Here is an 18490-nt window from a genome sequence, read left to right on the forward strand (position 1 = left end):
TTTGACCCTTAAACTTATATATATATATATATATATATATATTAAAAATGCCCCCTGACTTTTATATGGTTGTACCCATTAGGGGTGAGCAAAAACCGAACCGGAAAACCAAAAACCGAAAAAACTGACAAAATCGAACCGAAAAAACCGAAAATCGAACAAAATCCATTGGTTTGGTTTTTGTTTTCCAAAAACCGAACGGATCGGTTCGGTTTTCGGTTTCATATGCCAAAAAATCGATCAAAAACCGAACCGAACCGATACCATTATATTTTAATTTATTTTATATTTATATCATATTACATTTATCTTTATTGCTTATAATTTGTAAATATGTTAATATATTTAAACTTTTTGTCTTTTTAATCTACAAATCTATATAAATTATATGTTTTAGATGAAAACATACAATTAAATCAATTCGTTTTAGAAAAGTTATATCAATTTTAACATCTAAAAAGTATAATTAGTTACTAAAAAGCATATCTTTATTTTAGTTTCTATATCATAGTTTTTTGTTGTTAATAATTGAAAATTAAATATATAACATCATAAACAAAAAGGTAAAATTTTTTTTTAAAAAAAAATCGAACAAAAACCGAAACCGATCCAAACCGAACAGAAAAACCGAATCCAACGGTTTTGATTTTCTAAAAACCGAATTTATCGGTTCAGAGATCGGTTTTAGTCAAAAACCGATCCAAACCGACCCATACTCACCCCTAGTACCCATCATAAGTATAACCTGCTGTACGTATGATATGCCCTATGTTTATTGATATGTTAGGTATATTAATTATTAAGAACGACGATTCAGCTACACTTATTCAAACATATTATTATGCTGAAGTTATACTATGCTGAAGTTATACTGTAAAATTATACTTTATTTTAACTATAAAATTGTAAGCTCAATAGTTCTTCATTATTTTATCCTAAAAAATATTTGACAGGAATTTTAAACTGTACAACGTACGGGTTTAATCTAGTATGTAGATATCTAGATATAGATTATTATCAAAGAAACTATTAGGGTTTTGGAATTTTGACAAGCATCAATAAAAAGTACAATAATTGATAGTTACATTAGTATTCATAATTTATGATAATATAAAAATTTTTCAAAAAAAATAAACATAATATAATAAACAATCTCATTTGAAAAAGGACAATTATCATTAAATTAATAAAAAAAAACATAGTATAATGTATATAAACATCTTTATAATCATCTACAAATTAAAAAAATAAATATTAATGATTAGGATTATGATTGATGATTAGTATTGAATTGATATAACAAATTAAATCGATAAAATAATGTTTATGATTATTCATAATTTATGATAATATAAACAATTATTAGATTACGACTGATGCGAACAATCAAATTATAGTTTATGAATATATTATATATGTCAAATATATTAAAGCATGAATTATCAAACATAAATTTTTATAAACCATAAATTTTTTTTATGATATTTATTTAATAGTTATGACATAATAATTAATTTTTAACAAAATAAACATAACATAATAAACAATCTCATTTGAAAAAAAAAGATAATTATGCTTAAATTAATAAAATAAATATAATATAATGTATATAAACATTTTTATACTCATATAAAAAATAAAAAAAATAAATATTACTGATTAGGATTATCATTGATGATTACGATTATAATTGATGATTAAGATCATACATTGCAACATAAATATGGCAAATTAAATGAAAAAAATGACAATTCATTAAAAATCCAATGTGGCAAAAAACTAAAAATGTCACATAGCAAAAAACATATATATATTTTTTTGATATAAAAAGATATGATGATGTTTACTTTATCATAAATTTCAAAATATTTTTTTATAATAGTTAATACATATACAAACCCGGGACATTCATCCGAGATATTCCAGTGATCTAAAGGCCTAAATCCATAGTTGCTCACTATGCCAGTTGGATGATAGCCTAGACCCATCAAGATGCACTAATACTTAGGAAGAAAATAAACAAAGACCAAGCAAAGAACCTTTATGAGTAAAACCTATGTCTCACAACTACAACTGTGATTCATTGACTAAATTCCTAAATGTTAATGTTAAAAAATATGTTGGTAACCTGTTGTCCGTTTGATAAAGTTTTTGACCTTGATAAAAATATCTAAGTTCGGGTCTCACTCTTCAAGTTTGTGGAGGTTAATTATTGGGAGGTTTCTTGAAAGTCAAGTTGCAACCTACTCATTTATGTAATTTAGGCGTAAAAGTAAAATAAATTATTCTATTAAAAAAAATAATAATTAATATAAAAAATATGATTTTCAACTGACAAATTTGGTTCCTTTGAAGGTAAGTCCTCGTATTTACAATTTGATTTATTTATTAGCAAAATCCAGAACTTCTCGAATGACTGACCAACTCAAAATACTGATAGAATTCACATTATGCAAGTAACGACGGTCCAAGGAGGTGATTAGAAATGGTATAAAGACGTAAAGTCGTAATTGACATTTTAGAGAGTATATGAAGAGTCGAAAGGTAAATTGTTGGATTTTTAATTTCATATTTGGTGAAATTGTGAAAAATGAATAGGTGAAGTCGATTAAGGAAACTAACGTTATGAAAGTTAACAATAAAAATCCATTTGGTCACCAAGATTACACAAACTATATACGAGCATGGTACCCGCGCAATGCGGCGGCGAGCCGACGATGACGGTGATGTGATGGCGGCGATGGATGTTGACAATGGTGGCGGCATCAATTGGTGTACGTAAAGATATTTTATATAAAAGGGGTTAGTAGAGATATTTTATAATATAATGGACTAATAGTGTAATTTAACATTAAGGGTTGATGGTGATTTAATTCATTAAGGGTAAATTGGTAATTTCGCATGTCCCAAAAATGTAAACTTTTCAACATGGGGATTATAATTTTTATATAGTTGTATAGAAGTATAGATATGCCGAAAGGAAAATGATTGATATGCCTAAATAATAAGCCTAAAGATGTGCCTAAAAATCTATGATTGACATGTTTCATGATTAAAGGTGTGGATTAAGAAAGAGAATAAGTGATATCCATGTGTCACTTATAGAATGTATTATACATGTTTTTAGGCCTATATTTAGGCATATATAACATTACCCATGACGAAAAAAAAAACAACTTATTTTGACATTATTAATGGGCCTGGGTCTATATAGTGAGAGGGTGACTGGTGAGACCATTGTGGAAGTCTAAAGGAATCAAATTTGTTCTTATTTAAAAACTAAATTTTTTTTTTATAAAAATTAAAAAACTAGTCAAAATATACTATGATCTGAATCTAACACAATGTGTTTTTAATGTATTTTTAGAAAACACATTGTGTTAAGTTCTTATCACAGTGTGTTTGAACAATTTTCTGATTTTCACGCGCCATAAAAAACATACTAAGATTTAAAACTTAGATTTAAAACTCTTAAAAAGTCGTTCGAAAAAAACATTAAGATTTAAAACTTAACACAATGTGTTTTTAGATTACACAATAAAAATACATTGTGTTTATATAAAACACAATAAAAACACAACATGTTTTGACCAGTTTTTTAGCTTTTACAAAAATTTTAGTTTTAAATAAACATTTCACATACAAATATATAATGTATGTGTTGCTAGGAATGACTAAATAATTTATTGTTTGGGTTTTAGGAAAGATCAGTTGGATTCACTAACCCACAAAGTTACGATTTGCTCATCATTTTCAATTTCTACATCTTCTTACTCAACTTTTCATATAAATAGATTACCGATGCCAAAAATTTAACACTTAGACTAAAATTTGAGAACAAGACCTCATATTTTGTTGCTAGATCAATTCATCGTCGTTTTCAGTTTTCACGCGCGATTATACTCGTCATTGTTGTGTGTGGTGGTAGCAATAAAGCTTGAGTGACTTTTTTGAATAAGACAAATAACATAAGTGTCTTTACTTGTTATAAAACTTGAGTGACTTTAAAATTACCACATCACTAGTTACTCGGCACCATGTAATTTTACCACAAGTATACTTAACAATCCAACGAATTCCAAGGTTAAATATCTGATCTTAATCGAGTTTATTGCTCGAACATATTTGTAAAACGATGTTCAAGTTGGACTAAACTCAATTCACCCAACTCAACCTTGTTTAGACTTTTATCAATCGACTCAAATAACACACCAAATAATTTTATCTTATTTAAACCACTATTGCACAACAAATTTATGAACAAAACTACCATCTATTTCTTTATCTAATCAATTGGAATAATATATTAGTTGAAAGAGAGATAGTGGGTCCACTAAACACAACTTAGTAACAAACTTCCCAACTTTGTCTGCTTGCCCTTTTTTTATTCACTTCCATTCTCCCTACTCCCAACCTACTTCTCCCCCTTAAAATTCCTTCTTCTTTCCTGTCCTCCCTCACTATTTCTAACAACTTTCTTTTGTTTCCTTGTATTCTTGATTTCTTTCAAACCCCACAAAATATTTTCAAAAACTATACACACACACACTAAACACAAAAATGCTAGTAAATCCAGAAATGTATGAAGGAAGTGCTTGTTATGATCCAAATACTCAACTTGAGTCCCTCATAGATTATCATAATCATCTCCATCAAGATGAAAACAATTTGTCACAATCAATAAATCTCCATCACTTCAACCAACCCCCAAATTTCACTTCCATTGAACCACAAACAGATAATAATAATAATAATAGTTATAATCATCTCATGATCAACATGGAAATGGACCATCAAAATCAAATAATCCAAGATCATCATCATCATCTTAATTGGACTACAACAACTACTCATAATGCACATGAACAACTTCAAAATGAAAACAACAACAATTGTTTACCAAATATGTCTTTAATAACACCTACAAATCCAACCCCACCTGATCTTCTCAATCTTTTTCAATTACCAAGATGTTCAAACTCATCTATATCGTTTTCTAACCCGTCGGCCACCCATATCGAACAAGGTCCATATGATCCTTTACTTCCTTTAAATCTCCCGCCACAACCGCCTTTTTTTAGGGAGTTGCTTCATTCGTTACCGAATGGATACAACTTGACGGATGGTGGGTCGATTTTTGGGGAAATGGATATGGAAAGGGAGACACATCATGGATTAATGTATCATGAATTAGAAGGTGATCATAATCATGGGATCTTGAAGTTTAGTAGTGAAGGAATTGTTGGAAAAGGAAGAGATGTTAAAGATACTAAACATTTTGCTACTGAAAAACATAGAAGACAACAATTGAATGATAAATTTGATGCTTTGAAGAATTTGGTTCCTAATCCTACTAAGGTATCATATCATATATATCATCATAACTAATTATCATGTTAAAAATCAGCCTAATTAATAATCATCCAGATAATTTAATTACATATGACAAGTTTAATTCAAAATTTTTTCGCATAATTTTATCCTTTGATATAAAAAATGTCATGTTCAAATTTTAATGAGGACTAGAAAACTCATTTTTTGAAAAGATATATCATTTCCGTTCTGTTTTTAATCAACTGATCTATTTAATGAAACTGGTAATATGATCTAAACCATCAAGAGTACAAAATGAGAAACAAATATTGTAATTATTAATTGATATAAAGTGAAGTGTTGTTAATGAAAACAGATAATTATTTTTAAAGTATGATGATGAATAATTTTATATACTAAATGATTTCTATTTTGTGTTAACCACATAAAAGTATATGCAAAGGCCAAAGAGTTGTAAAAGTGTCTACAGGTTGTGATCAAATCTCCAAAGCGTCGCAAAAAAAAAATAAAAAGTTGCCTTTTTATTTTATTTATAGGTTGTGATCAATGTGTCTGTTTTGTGCCACACTCCTAAAGTTTTTCTTATGATTATTTTAGGCATTTCAATATCATATCCTAACAAATTTTATGATACACTATTTGTATGACACATCTAACAATGTCATTTTAATTTATTACAAGTTTGTTAAAAAAAAACATGGTTGTACTCGAAAAGTACTATAAAAACAGTTACATTCAAAGATATCTTGCTATCTTATAACATATTTGGTTTGATTCTTTAACAAAAGGCGGATCGAGCATCAGTTGTAGGAGATGCAATTGACTACATAAACGAGCTCAAACGAACCGTTGAGGAACTCACGATTCTTGTGGAAAGGAAGAGATGCAATCGAGGAAGGGTGAAAAAGCACAAAACCGAAGAGGATTCTACACTAGACGTCGAGAGCATTAGCACTAAGCCGAATGGTGGTGGTGACCATGATCAACAAGGGTATAATGGCAATTCGGCGTCTACATTGAGGAGTTCTTGGCTTCAAAGGAAATCGAAGAACACTGAGGTCGATGTTCGAATCATCGATGATGAAGTTACTATTAAATTAGTCCAACAAAAGAGAATCAACTGCTTGTTGTTTGTTTCCAAAGTTCTTGATGAACTTCAGTTGGATCTTCATCATGTTACTGGTGGCCTAATTGGTGATTTCTATAGTTACCTTTTCAACACCAAGGTACATGTGCTTAATACATAAGTATGCAGTTACGGGTTGTACTTTACATGTCTCAAAAATGCACAAAATTCTTGAAAAATAATAGAAAGAATTTAATAGCAAAATTTTTTCAAAATATAAAGTATAAAGATTAGAATGTGACTTTTTGAAGTCTAATGCCTTGTTTCTTTTTTACTTAATGAACTTAATAATTAAAAACTTAATTATTCTGTCAAATTTCATGTTTTTTTTTTTACTTAATAAACAAAATTAATAACCGTCAATTACCTTTATTTTGTTTAATACATACATACATTCTTTATGCATTCAGCCACTTAATACACTCAGCACTTTATGACTTAAAAAAAAAAACAAGCCCTAAGATTATGAGATATCATGTCGAAGGATTAAACTATCGAATTCTTTAAAACGAACTAGGAGGGCATGGCTTGTTGAGTCACCTGATTTTTAGGCACTAGACGAAGGTTTGATCTCCGGTGATATTTAGATGAGGGCGTGTGGTTTTTCCTTGGATGTCTACTTAGCCTTGAATGTAACAAGAACAATCAATACAATCTCATGTGATTTAGGCCCTCACCTTTGAGTTTTTGGAAAAATTGGTCAATTTTACCAACCTTCAGCAAAAATAGGTTGTTTTCTGTTTGTGTTGCAAATATAGGTTATTTTCAACAAGAGATAAAATTGAGGACCACTGAACGTTACAAATTTTTATTTTAACTCATTCTTTTTCTTTTTCTTTTTCTTCTTTTTACTCTACACCCCATTTATAGCTTTTACAAAATTAATAGTATTTAAAACTTTTAAAATCTATCTACTTAATTTAACAAAAAAAAAAAGAAAAAGAAAAAGAAAAAGAATGGGTTAAAGTTGGATGATCTTGACCTTTGATTGAAATCAAAGGTTAAGATTTAAAGATAATTAATTATAAAAAAAATGAAGTATAAGTGAGTCACTTATAGTCTGTAGAGTTTAATAGTCCTAACTCCATCTCTTGTAAAAATAACCCATAATTTTGCAATATAAATTGGAAGTAACCTCTTTTGCTAAAGTTTGATAAAAGAGTAATGATATATGTGTCTAAAATATAGACCTAAAAACATGTCTTAAACATTTAATGGATGACATATAGATTACAATTTTCTTTCCAAATCTTCATCTTTAATCATGACATGCATCAATATTAGATTTTTAGACACATCATTAGGCTCATTAGTTAGCCATATCAAATACTTTCCTTCATAAAAATGACCAAAAAAAAAAAAAAACTCGTTTACCTTTGGATGATGGGCCAGGTTCAATTCGAAATTCTTTCAAATGCAATAATTTAAGAAATTTAATCATTATTAAACTTACTGTTGCTGATCCTGAATCTTGTAGCTTGGTGAAGGATCATCAGTATATGCAAGTGCTATAGCAAATAAGCTAATTGAGGTGGTGGACAGATACTATGCAAGTACCCCAACAGTTACTGGCTACTAGGCAGGAGAATCCATAAGGTACAACTAACTATGCATAAGGTACAACCCTATTTTTCATAATGTATAGTCTACTAAGAGGGTGTTTGGAAATGCGTTTTGAAGTGATTATCTGATTATTACGTTCGTAAAACGAAAATAATCTAAAAAAATGTTTGTGTGAAAAAGTGATTATATGCTATGAAAACGCAATTTTAAAGAAGCATGTACTTACATGCTTTTTCAAAACGCAGTTTTGAAAATGCATAAATTATTTTGGAAACGCAAAATCTGTTTTTAATCACAATAACAAACACCCCTAAAAAACTGTCAAATGCTTGTGCTTGGTCTTAATTTTTTGTACGTATATTACCATGTATATGTATATCCCAGTAACTACTGGGTACATAGGTAAGAAATAAAGGTACAAACGATTACGCATACAGGTACAACCCCCAATGCATGTAGTACAACCCTTACAAAAGCTTGCCAAATGCTTTTTCCTGGTCTTTTCTGTTTAAATGTAACCCGTTAATGAGTTTTTAATTAACTAGATTGCTCCAAATTAATACTCCCCCGTCCCAATTTAAATGTCACGTTGACTAACTTTGACCGTTAATGAGTATATGTTTAGATCGTATAGGTTGTGTACATACTTTTGACTTTTGAGTGCAAGATAGTAGTAATTTGGAACACTTCAGCTTTGTTAAAACACTTTATTTGCCTTAAAATCATTTGATATAGTTTATAAGTCTTCAGAAAACATAAATTTCTCTATGTTAACATTTACTACCCTTTACACAAAAAAGAATGAGTGTTTATTTATTTATCAAGAACTTATAACGTACCAAATGCCATACAAGAATAGTTTAAGTAATCACCAAAAATAACCAATACATGTTAAAATTTACCAACCCTATATATAATTTATTTTTCTTAGGTTATATATATTAGTGCTAATTTGAGTTAATTTTATTGCAGTGATAAAGATGATCTCCAGGTTCAGAAAAAAGATAGTATCATGGGAGGCAAGATACTAGAAATTTGGTTTAGTTTAATCACTTACAACACAAGGAAGTTATTCACCAATTAGCTACTAGAATAAACGCATGCAGATGTAGTTTCGACCATAACAAGTTGTTTATTTGGATAATATTTTGGAATTGCTTTTCATTTGGTGACATGTTTAGAACTGAAATACAAATTGATGAAATGGGATTACCAATTACTATTTGGAAAAATGATAATTACTCCTTAGATAACACGCATTAAATTTATACTTTTTATATACAAAATTGACCTTTGAACTTTAAATTAAAAGGTACTAACAACTATTCCTTTATACGCTTTTATAAAAAATAAACTAAATTAACACTCTCTCATAAATGTTAAAAGTTACACATGATGAATTACATTTATATCCTTCTTATTTTCTACCCCTTGAACACACACAACCCACGTCTTAAAAACGAAAACACACACTATTCACATAGTATATATCGTTTTCTCAAAAAAAACCACAACATATAGGTACTATTGACAATAACCATCATAACATGGTGTCAATTGTATCCGCTGCAACGCGCGGGTATCATGCTAGTATATGTTAATGACAACCGGATTATCATTAAAACAAGTACCTTATTATTATCTTTTTCGTTAATTAACTTATATAATAAGAAAAGAACAATACTTTTATATTACTTTTTACTATAATCTTTAACACAAGGTTTGCTTAACATAAAGTTGCGACTTTCATTTACTAAGAATATGTGTTTGTGGAGGAGTGTTTTTAGGATGATGTTTTCATCATTTCAAGATTTTGAAGAAGTAGAAGTTGAAGAAGAGGCTAAAATAGAAGTTGAACAGAAATTTGAATGAAAGTTCAAGGCTTTTGTCTAAATGTATTGTCTTGTGAAAATGGGCGATCTCTTTCTCCATATCTTAAATGTGAAAATGAGAATTGTTTTCAAGAAAACTTAAAAGTTATTGATCATGAATAAGTTGGGCCATAATATTACGTTTATAAATGCCATTGAGTTTCAACAGTTCCATTGTTCTACTTTCAAAGGTTCACCGAAATGAGTTGCATCATGTTCTTTTTTTTTTTATACGGTACTTGTGATAGGTTAAATATATTTATATCGGATGTATATCGAATAAGAAGTGATATTCGTACCATAGAACTTGATAAACCTACCACTGCTATGCATAACATACTTGTACAGTATGTTATAAGATATGTACAGTGTGATAAATCTATTAAATTGTGTGATACAATTATCACTTCTCATATCCAATATGTCTATCGCTATTTTCCTATCAACAATTCCGTGTTTCACACGGGAATTTGGATCTAGAATAAAGAAAAAAAAACTGACACCATTAGTAACAAAAAGGCATACAAAGATACATTAGTTTCAATTGTTTTATTCAATATTAGAAACATATATTGGGAAACGATCACAAATGAAGAAATATATGAACTATCGCACTTTGAATCGATAAAAGCTCAAATCAAGTTGAGCTTAAATGAGCTTGAGTCGAATTCAAGCAGCAGCAACAACGTCAAAACCCAATCCTTGCAACTCTGCAAGTGGTATATGGGGAGCCGAATTCAAGCATAATTTGGAAATCACTTTATAAACAAGTTCGAACTCAAACTTCAAGCACAAGATTTGATTAAGCTAATAAGCTCTTGAGCCAGGCAAACTTAAACTAACATCTCATTTAACAAAAATGCATTAATATATATGTTATTGAAAATAGCTATTTCTATGAAGTCATACTAGAATTTTTCAAAAAAAAAAAAAATGTATACAAGATCAAAATAATTAAATAGAGTACTATATATATAATTATTATTTTTTTCATTTTCTCTTTGTTTTCTCCTTTTAAAAAATAAATAAAAAATAGACGAGCTCGAAAACTCAAATATTACACACAAGCTTTACTTAAAAATCAACATTGTCCAGTGAGCTATGGACAATTTATCTCAACTACAAATTTACAACCAATCGTGAACCAAAACAATCTTCAATAGCGAAAAGAGTATTTACCAGCATTGTCGTGGGAAGAATCTTGTTAACCAACTTGGTGTTCCGATCAAGGTATATAAACCAGGACACACACGTTTATACCATAGTGGCCGTTCTTTGATTGGTAGTACTGATTCATCTTGACAACTTTCAGAACGTTTCCGTTTCCCACCCTTCTCATTCTTGCAAATTATAGATCCTCTAACAGTCTTCTGTATAAAAGAAAGAATAAAACTACTATGAGTAAAGAGGCATAATAGGGCACCACAGCATGAAAACTGCAGTGACAAGATGTTACAGGTTTTGTTCCTGTTGAGCTGTATCAATTAACAGTTACCTGGTTAATAATTCTTCTTGCCATTGCAGCAAGTGATGGATCCATCATTAGCTTATTCTGATTGTCAACCTTTATAAAGGATTTCTTCTTGAGATTCTGCATACCCACCTCTGAGTAGAAATCACATTTCTTGAGAACTGTCTCTGCATCATTTGCATCTTGTCCAAGCATCAACATAGCAATCTCGAGAAACAATTGTTGTGTGTCCTCGTCTAACATCTTGTAGCTCACCTCTAATGTTTCATCAGTCTGCCCTTCTCGAGTATCTTCCAGTTTTTCTAAAACTTCTTTCCAGTGCTCTAATTTCTTTCCAGATAGAGAAGAACCAATGACCCGAAGTTGGAAAGGAAGCCCTTCACAGTATTCTATAACTCTAGTAGAGAGTTTCGAGTAGCCTTTTCTAGGACGGTCTAGGGAAAAGGCATGCAAAGAGAATAGTTGAAGAGATTCGTGATAATCTAATTTGTTAATGCTAAATGTTTTATGATTCTGGTTTTCCTGAGTCAGTAGTCTTACACGAGATGTGGTTATAATGATCTTACAAAATTTAAAAAACCAATCCGTGGGATTTATCAAGAAATTAAACTGCTCAATCTGATCCACATCATCAAGAATAACTAGACAACTTTTCACATCCTCGATTTCACGATTACCCTCTTCTATATCATCTATGTTTTGCATTATCCCATTTGAAATGTCTGCGATAAGTTGATTTCGTAAGCATGATAAACCATTTTCTTGTTTAGAAGCTTCTTTTATATTTCTAAGATAGCTGCTAGCTTTATAATTAGCAACATTCCTATAGTAAGCAATTTCGACAACTGTAGTTTTTCCAACTCCTTTCATTCCTGTAACTACTACTACCCCTACACCTGCAGTGTCTTTTAACCATACATCAATGCCCCTGACTCGAGATCCAATGCCCACTAAACATGCATCATCATCTGACACTTTTTGTTGCAAGATGGTTCCTACATATTTCACAATTTCTTTGATATGTTCTGCTTCGTACCTATAGATTGAAAAACAACTGTGCATCCATTAAAGAAGTTCATAACAGCACTTGCAGAAAATAAAAATGAAAAAGCAGCAGCAGCAGCATCATCCGCAACAAAGAAACACCTAGAGATCTCATTTCTGAGAAATTAGTACTTACAGTAGAAATCGCAAAATGTAAACTAATAGGCCGTTAAGAAAAGCCATTAATATACTCGTATACCTTGATGAAAAGACTCCAATATCTAACAAACTCTACAACTACTAAGAAGGCATTGTTACATCAACCCTTTTTCCAAAGTATCAATGCATATGTGGCAATAATAATCCTCGGTGGAAAAATATCAACTACAACCGCAAGCAGTATTTTTCAAAAGCACAAAATACAGGGGATCCAATGTACCCTTTCTAACCACAACCTAATTTCTTTTTTTAAACAAAAATCTGTTGAGGTACTGAATATTCAGAAAATCAACTTTTTTACGGAATATTCATTACTAGATATTTGGAAAATCATCCCACGGCTTTTAGTGAACTGATTTTGAGGCGGCTTATGCTAAATTTTACCGTTAGCCTTTTAAAACCCTAAATAGTGAACCCTAATCCCTATATATTCAATACAGCTCAGCGATATATCTTCAAATGAACATTGTGTCCATAGCTAACCTTTTTGGCCTCGCACACATACACACACATGTGCGTGCATAGGGGGTGTGGTTCAGATAAGACCAAAATTTCCAGTGAGACAATATCTGAACAGTTGTAACAATGCTTGTTCATATCAAATGGTTCAAAATGGTGCGGTGACATTTCTGTAAATAATCCAAACTTTAATGAAGCGACATAATCTTCACTGTAAATATTTCTCTTCAATGACGCGTTCATATTTAAGTTTGTGTGAACCACTTCAGATAAAAACTTCATTAACCTCGTTTTGAAGATTATAATAAATACCAATGAAACGTCTTTAAAAAACTAAAAACTTGATTATGGGGTTTAAATGGAGTACTACACTAAAACTTCAGAAAGATACAGTCGTATTTTCATAAATATAGGCTGTAAGCCCGTATGAATAAAAAGATACAGCCATATGCTGTGGATTTGGCCCTTAATCAGATAACAGATCAGATTTGATCGCTTTGAAAAACATGAGAATCTAAAAGTTTGTTTTTGTATCAGAAAAATTAGTTTTTGCATCAAAAAACTCTTTCCATGTATCGTATTTTTTGGTGCATCACATATTTCAAAAATGTCATGCACCTAAAGAACTTTGAGAAAAACACGAATATTAAATAAGAAGCACAAAAAAATATTCTCTTCAAATAAATAATAGGATTTTGGTGACCTAGCCCATTGGGCTATCATTAACACGCAATTAAGTACTGTAAATACAAATAATCACCCGTTAAAACTAATTATCAACCGCCATGTACAACATTTTTGTGCTTACTAAATTCTAAATGATACGGCAAAGTCCAACTTGAATACATCTTTAACTTTTTCGATTTTCTAATCTCGTTATAGTTATTGCGTATAGTGTTTTCTTAAACAAAAAAAAAAAAAAGATTTAAAATTTGAATACATTACATCAGTGAAAAGGGAAATAAAAATGGGGAACACTTCACATGGCAACTTAACCCAGATTAAACATATATCAAAGCAAACAAACCAAGATCGTCAATCTCATGTCAAAATTATAGTCATGAATTAAAGCATCATTTTATTGCTTGTCTTCATTTCAGGAAGAAGAAAAGGAATCCACACAGTGCACATAAAAGATACAATTTGACTTTCAGAGTGCCACAATGTAATATCAGATTGTCTAAGGTTTACAAATCTCAAGCTATTGACTATTCACATTAAGTTTGCTTAAAAATCTAGGTGTCTATTCCGATTTAATACCCACCTTTCCAACAATTTACACCACCTAATGTTCCGAAACTCCAAACATATCTTCTGTTCAAAGAAGGCTCTATTCTGGCTATAAATTGCTCCCCGACTTCTTTACCTCTACTCATACAACATAATAAGTAAGTTTAGAGCTTACTCAGATTCACCGTTTATTTAACAATTTAAACATATTTACAAAATTTTGAAGCTTAACAATCATTTTTACACTATGCAAGATTGGAATTTGGTTAGACTTGTAGTTAACCTCTCCAACTCAAACTGCACTTCCCTTTCGCCCTCTTTATTTGCTATAATCTCTCACCTTTAATGTTCCACTTTCCTACCTATAAATATTCCATTGGTCTTACGCTATTCATCACACCAATTTTTTATAATCATTTGTTTGTTACATAATTAACTTAAAAAATAAAACTTTATCTACAATTATATATACAATTAAAACAAACTTATTGCAAATTGTACTAAACATAACACATTAACAGGTAACTGTTCAATGTCCATTTGAAACCATAATTAAGTTGAAAATTAAGGGACAAAACCTCAGCCACATATTTTCCCCTATACTTCTTTTCCTTCTTCTCACCACCATCCTGCCACCACCACCACCACCACCACCATCCGTCGCTGCCACAACCGCTACCCGTCGCTTCCACCACCACCACCACCACCATCCGCTGCTGCCACCACCACTACCATCCGCCGCCGCTGCCAACATCAGCACCTCTATTGTTCTATCTCTGAAGGCAGAGCCGATCCAACCAGCACAATCTCTGTCCTCCGCCATCACTGATCACCCCCTCACCCTCTATCCCTCCTTTATGATTACCCTTGAGGGCGGATCATGTACAGTATCATCGCCGGAAAAGATGACCACGGCGGCAGTGGTAGAGGTGGCAGAGATTGATGGTGGTGATGGTGGCAGCGGATGGTGGGAAGAAGAAGAGGGAAAAATGTGTATTTATCACTTGGGTTTCAACCTTTGTCTAGTTTTCAATTGATATTACAAAAAATCATTCTTAATTATAGCTAAAATTTATCACTAATCAATATATAACGAGCTTATTAGAATATTTAAGTTGATGTATATTAACAAAATAAATTTAAATACAAAATTATTGTACAATTTCAACTTTTAGTGTTTACAGAATTTGAATAAGGATTTGGTTGAAGATGAACACAAACAAATTTTACCCTTTTTTTGCACCAACATGGTGCAAAGATGCCGTTAAGATACAATATTACGCCACCATAATCCATGTATGTTTGTCATTTCTTATTTATATGTATGTTTGTCTTGGTTGTTTCCCACTACTTGTTCGAGTTGCGTAGTAGTTTGCTACTTTTATGTTGTTTAATATGCCCAATATGGTTGCTTTCGTATTGGTATTTGTATTGTCAAACATGTGTCTAAGATATCGGTAGGACGCATGATTGATAAACGTTCGACCCGCATAGTAGCCGGACCCAGCGGACAGGTATTTCTGTTTTTCAGATTCTCGGCAGACAGGTATGATTTTCTAAACATTTCTCATTTTCCGTCTTGCACTCCTTTGTGGCCGGAGGTCCCTATGGAAGCAGTCTCTCTACCTTTGTGTAGAGGTAAGACTGTCTACAGATTACCTCCCCCATACCCCGCGCAGGGACTGGGTCTTGTTGTTGTTGTTGTTGTTGATAATCCATGTTATAAAACACCTGATTCTATAGTTACAACACAGAAATCCAATCCTAAAACTTACGAGTACACTAAAACATAAAAATGAGACAAAACTGGAACATATGAATGTGAAAATCCAACGGCACATTAACACTAAGCTTAATTACCATGTACACAGCATGGAATGGGTATTAACTATAAAACAATACTGAGATATAGAAAAGTATGCAGAAACTTACGTACCCGTGTTTTGGAGTTTTAGGCAATCCAGAAAATTTGGAAACTTCCTTTAAGGCCGCCCTCCATTGATCAATCGTCTCCTTGGAATGCTTCCCATTTCTCTCGTGTTCATTAAATGCTGCTTGAAAGCTATTCTTCTGATTTCCAACAATCCGGGGTTCCAAATGATAAAAGATTGGAATAACAGGGTAACGATCATCAAACTTTTGTCGTTGGAGAATCTTCAAAAGTGCATTAAGACAACCTTCGGAAGAACCATAGTTTATAGTGAAAACCACAATAGCCATAGTTGAATGAGCGATGGCTCTATCGACCTCGGGTTCAATTTGATGGCCTACTGGAATAGTTGTCAGGTCCATAAAAGTTTGGAAACCGGCTTCACGCAGGGCAGTATTAAGGTGATCAGCATAGTTCCATCCGGTATCTTCTTCCTTGCAACTAATGAATATATCTTGCGTAATGCAAGAAGATGAAGAGCCTATATCACTTCCCATTAACTCAAATCCAAATTACAGGATTCCCGAAAATGTACCACAACAGCTTTACCCAACACCCGCCAGAAATCGGGAGGTGAGATGGAAACAGTCTTACCTTTGCCGTGTCGTGGCCATGGGTTGATAGTGAATAATGTATGTGTATAGAGGTGTGTTGGGTGGTGCTTTGGAAATCCCAAATGAAATGAAACGGTAATTAAAGTCCACAGTGTGGGACCACCCACCAATCCGTAACTTTAAAATATAAATAAGTAAATAAATAAAAAACAACAAAAAAAAAAAGGAAAGATAATGAAATCCAAAGCTAACCAGGGATTTGGACTGCTGGAGAAGGGGTGGCCGGCGATGAAGAGGTGGTGGACGGCGACGGGATGGCTGGCGGCTAGAGAGTGGGTTGGGGTTTGATCAAGGAAGGATGAATCGACAGAGAAGGATTTTTAAAAAATAAAAGTTTTAGTGAGTCCGAATTATGGCCAATATTGGTCAGTGGCTCCTTCCTTTTGGGTGAGTAACTGAGTACCTTTGATTATTGGGGTTTTAACGTATCTTATGGGTATCATGATTATTGTTCAGGTAATTACTCTCGTATAAAGGTTATTTATTATAAAATAAAACTTATAATAAAATAAATAGGACAAGATTTTGACCTTTAAATCATGATAAAATTGTTGCACGGAGATTCACGAAGCACAAGTATATTTATTGATGCAAGTTGAATTTTAACAAAGAAAAATCTATCGTTTTATTTATTTTAACTTTAATGGGTAAATTATAAAAATGGTACATAAATTTAAAAGTAAAAGACATAAATCGTCCCTATGGTTTACTAAAATAGTCAAGTTTCGTCCTTGTACTTCCAAAACGCCATCATGGATCGTCCTTTATATGATAAAAAGCTTCACGTTTCGTCCTTTGACTATTTGACCGTCATTTCATCTTCGTTAATACCCCACGTGGCTCCAACATGAGAGGTATTCCAGTCTTTTTTATAAGTAAGGACCAAACACAATATTTCTTTTAGATTATATCTACATCTCTATATATCATATGTACAAAATATATTGATTTTTTCAACCCAAAACATCACCATCTTCATCACCAATTCATCAACAAATCTCATACTATATTTATAATCAAAACCAAAAACAATTTGTAAAAGGAACAAGTTTTCCAAGCTCTAAAAATCATCATCAGTATCTTCACCAATTCACCATCGACAAACCTCAGACTAAATTATAACCAAAACCGAAAACAATTAATTTGTAAAGGAAAACGGGCTACGAACTCATGTTATCGTGTGTTAACCACGTGAACCAATGACATGGCAAACATTGAGTTGCTATTTAAAATTCAAACACAAATGGATGAGGCTTATGACATAAATCGAAGATGCAGAAATTAGTGAACAAGAACTTGGTTTTGAAACTAACCACATCTTTCACCTCCCCAAATCTTTCAAGCATCTCTCTCGATTCACCAATAACAAACTGCCAGCACCACCATACCTCAAATCGCGCCTGAATTTTTAATGGGTTGGTATATTATAAAAGGGTGTAATGGCGTATGTATAAAGAAAGATGAGGGAGAGAGTATAGACAAGAGAGTAGGGAAAAGACTGGAATACCCATCTCGTGGGAGCCACGTGAGGTGTTAACAAAGGTAAGATGAGGTAAGTTTTTTATTATATAAAGGACGATCCATGACGTTTTTAAAGCATATGAACGAACTATTTTAGTAAACCACAGGGACGATTTATGTCGTTTACTCTAAATAGTATACCTCATGTTAAGTGAAAAGAACTAACGC

At 31.8% G+C, this 18490-nt stretch overlaps 2 protein-coding genes across 3 annotated transcripts; one reads left to right on the forward strand and one right to left on the reverse strand.

Moving 5' to 3' along the window:
- Positions 1–4527: 4527 nt before the first annotated feature.
- Positions 4528–9203, forward strand: LOC122583788 (transcription factor bHLH91-like). Of its 2 annotated transcripts, none has more exons than XM_043756161.1 (4): positions 4528–5358; positions 6123–6560; positions 7938–8077; positions 8996–9203. In XM_043756161.1, the coding sequence occupies exons 1-3, from the start codon at positions 4561–4563 to the stop codon at positions 8037–8039; spliced, it is 1338 nt and encodes a 445-aa protein (XP_043612096.1). In that variant the 5' UTR covers positions 4528–4560; the 3' UTR covers positions 8040–8077; positions 8996–9203. The 2 variants fall into 2 exon arrangements, with proteins under 2 accessions (XP_043612096.1, XP_043612095.1); XM_043756160.1 differs by having other exon boundaries at positions 7938–8056.
- A 1662-nt stretch (positions 9204–10865) lies between these two features.
- On the reverse strand, positions 10866–16966 carry LOC122582310 (disease resistance protein RUN1-like). The gene is made up of 3 exons (XM_043754679.1): positions 16194–16966; positions 11390–12401; positions 10866–11264 (listed from the first exon to the last, which is right to left on the reverse strand). The coding sequence occupies exons 1-3, from the start codon at positions 16682–16684 to the stop codon at positions 11070–11072; spliced, it is 1698 nt and encodes a 565-aa protein (XP_043610614.1). The 5' UTR covers positions 16685–16966; the 3' UTR covers positions 10866–11069.
- Between the last annotated feature and the right edge of the window lie 1524 nt (positions 16967–18490).

Source organism: Erigeron canadensis, chromosome 9 (genome assembly GCF_010389155.1).
Source record: "Erigeron canadensis isolate Cc75 chromosome 9, C_canadensis_v1, whole genome shotgun sequence".
NCBI classification, from domain to species: domain Eukaryota; kingdom Viridiplantae; phylum Streptophyta; class Magnoliopsida; order Asterales; family Asteraceae; genus Erigeron; species Erigeron canadensis.